Raw genomic sequence first — 1,329 nt, 5'->3', positions numbered from 1 at the left:
AACAAAAATATTAATACTTTTCATAGTTTAACTCTTCATGTATTTGTTTTTATTTGGTTGTCTTGTTTTTGAGACTGGGTGGAGCTTCTAGACTTGTGGGCGGGGCCAGCATTAATCAACAGGCACTGCTGGTTTCAGCCTTAAAGGAACGTGTTAGAAGCAGATCAGGCTTCACGTGTTCACTGAGGTCCATGATTCAGACTGAAACAGTACCGTCGTGTTCTCACCTGCAGAGCTGCACCTCCTGCCTGCAGACCCACCGAAGCTCTGAGGATGGGAGCAGAGCTGCTGGAGGCCGGATCTAGGTGAGTCCACCTGTCGAGGTCCACCCGGGTGCTGTCATGTGATGCTCGTCGGTCCTCGCTGTGACTTCTCTCTGTCCCTCCAGACGTCAGATGGTGCTCTGAAGAAGCCATGGGTAGCTGTCTAAGCTGTCCAGAGAAAGAGTCAGTTCCAGATAATCATCAGAGTAAATTCAAGGTGAGTTCCTGCCTCTACCTGCCCGCCTGCCTCGCCCACACCCTCCCTGACTAATGGTTTCTCACAGGAGCCGTCAGTCAAACGGCCACAAACACACAGAGACACGACGGCGTCTCGGGTCCAGCTTTAAGCTCTTCTGGGTTTTGATCTAAAACTGGAAGTTTTCATTGATGAACCTGAAAAACCAGATTACAGAAACTTTGATTCAGCTTCATTTAATCCTGCTCTGTTCACATCGACTCTTCTGGCTGTCAGACAGCAGGTCTTACTCTGCGTTATCTGAACAAAACAAGGAAATAAAAACCCAAAGTTTGAGACAAGAGACGAAATTATTGAGTTTTCTGCAGTAAAGTAACTCCAGGAACACTTAGTTATAAGCTAAATCAGTTTGTTTACGATGGTCCTGTGAAGTGAAATGTTTTTTCTATAAATCAGAGCATTTATAAACATTTAACTAATTTAAACTTGAATGTAAAATAGAAACTTTGCCATTAGGGGTGTAACCAGATCAAAACGTCGGGAGTTTTTTTTACCCTCAGATGTTAAAAGAAGAACAAAAGTCCAGCCTAGTAATGATAAATGCATGCAGCAGTTTTTCTGCAGCAGTTTGGGACGACGTGTTTCTGATTTTATTTTAGTGATTTATTCAGGTGGAAGAAAGCAGTCCTGGTAGTTAAAAACTAACATGAAAAAAAATATCCTCATAGTTCTTTGTCACGTTGATCTGAAGAAACGATAAAATAAGAGTTCAGCAGATAGTGACAAAAACCATTTTAGTAAAAAGCGTGTGTGTGTGTGTGTGTGTGTGTGTGTGTGTGTGTATATATATATATATACACAATATATATA

General features: G+C 42.1%; 1 protein-coding gene across 1 annotated transcript in view; it reads left to right on the top strand.

Annotated features, from left to right (window-relative positions):
• The first annotated feature begins 311 nt into the window (after window positions 1-311).
• The window catches only part of LOC106531016 (fibroblast growth factor receptor substrate 2), a 5,311-nt gene continuing 4,293 nt past the window's right edge, over window positions 312-1,329 (top strand). The window contains exon 1 of the mRNA XM_014026769.1: window positions 312-480. Coding sequence (XP_013882223.1) covers window positions 415-480 — 66 coding nt within the window. The 5' untranslated portion in view covers window positions 312-414. The remainder of the gene's footprint in view (window positions 481-1,329) is intronic.

This window comes from Austrofundulus limnaeus, unplaced genomic scaffold (genome assembly GCF_001266775.1).
Source record: "Austrofundulus limnaeus strain Quisiro unplaced genomic scaffold, Austrofundulus_limnaeus-1.0 Scaffold588, whole genome shotgun sequence".
NCBI lineage: Eukaryota > Metazoa > Chordata > Actinopteri > Cyprinodontiformes > Rivulidae > Austrofundulus > Austrofundulus limnaeus.
Note: the sequence above shows the minus strand (reverse complement) of the source record. Positions and strands in the feature narration are given on the sequence as shown.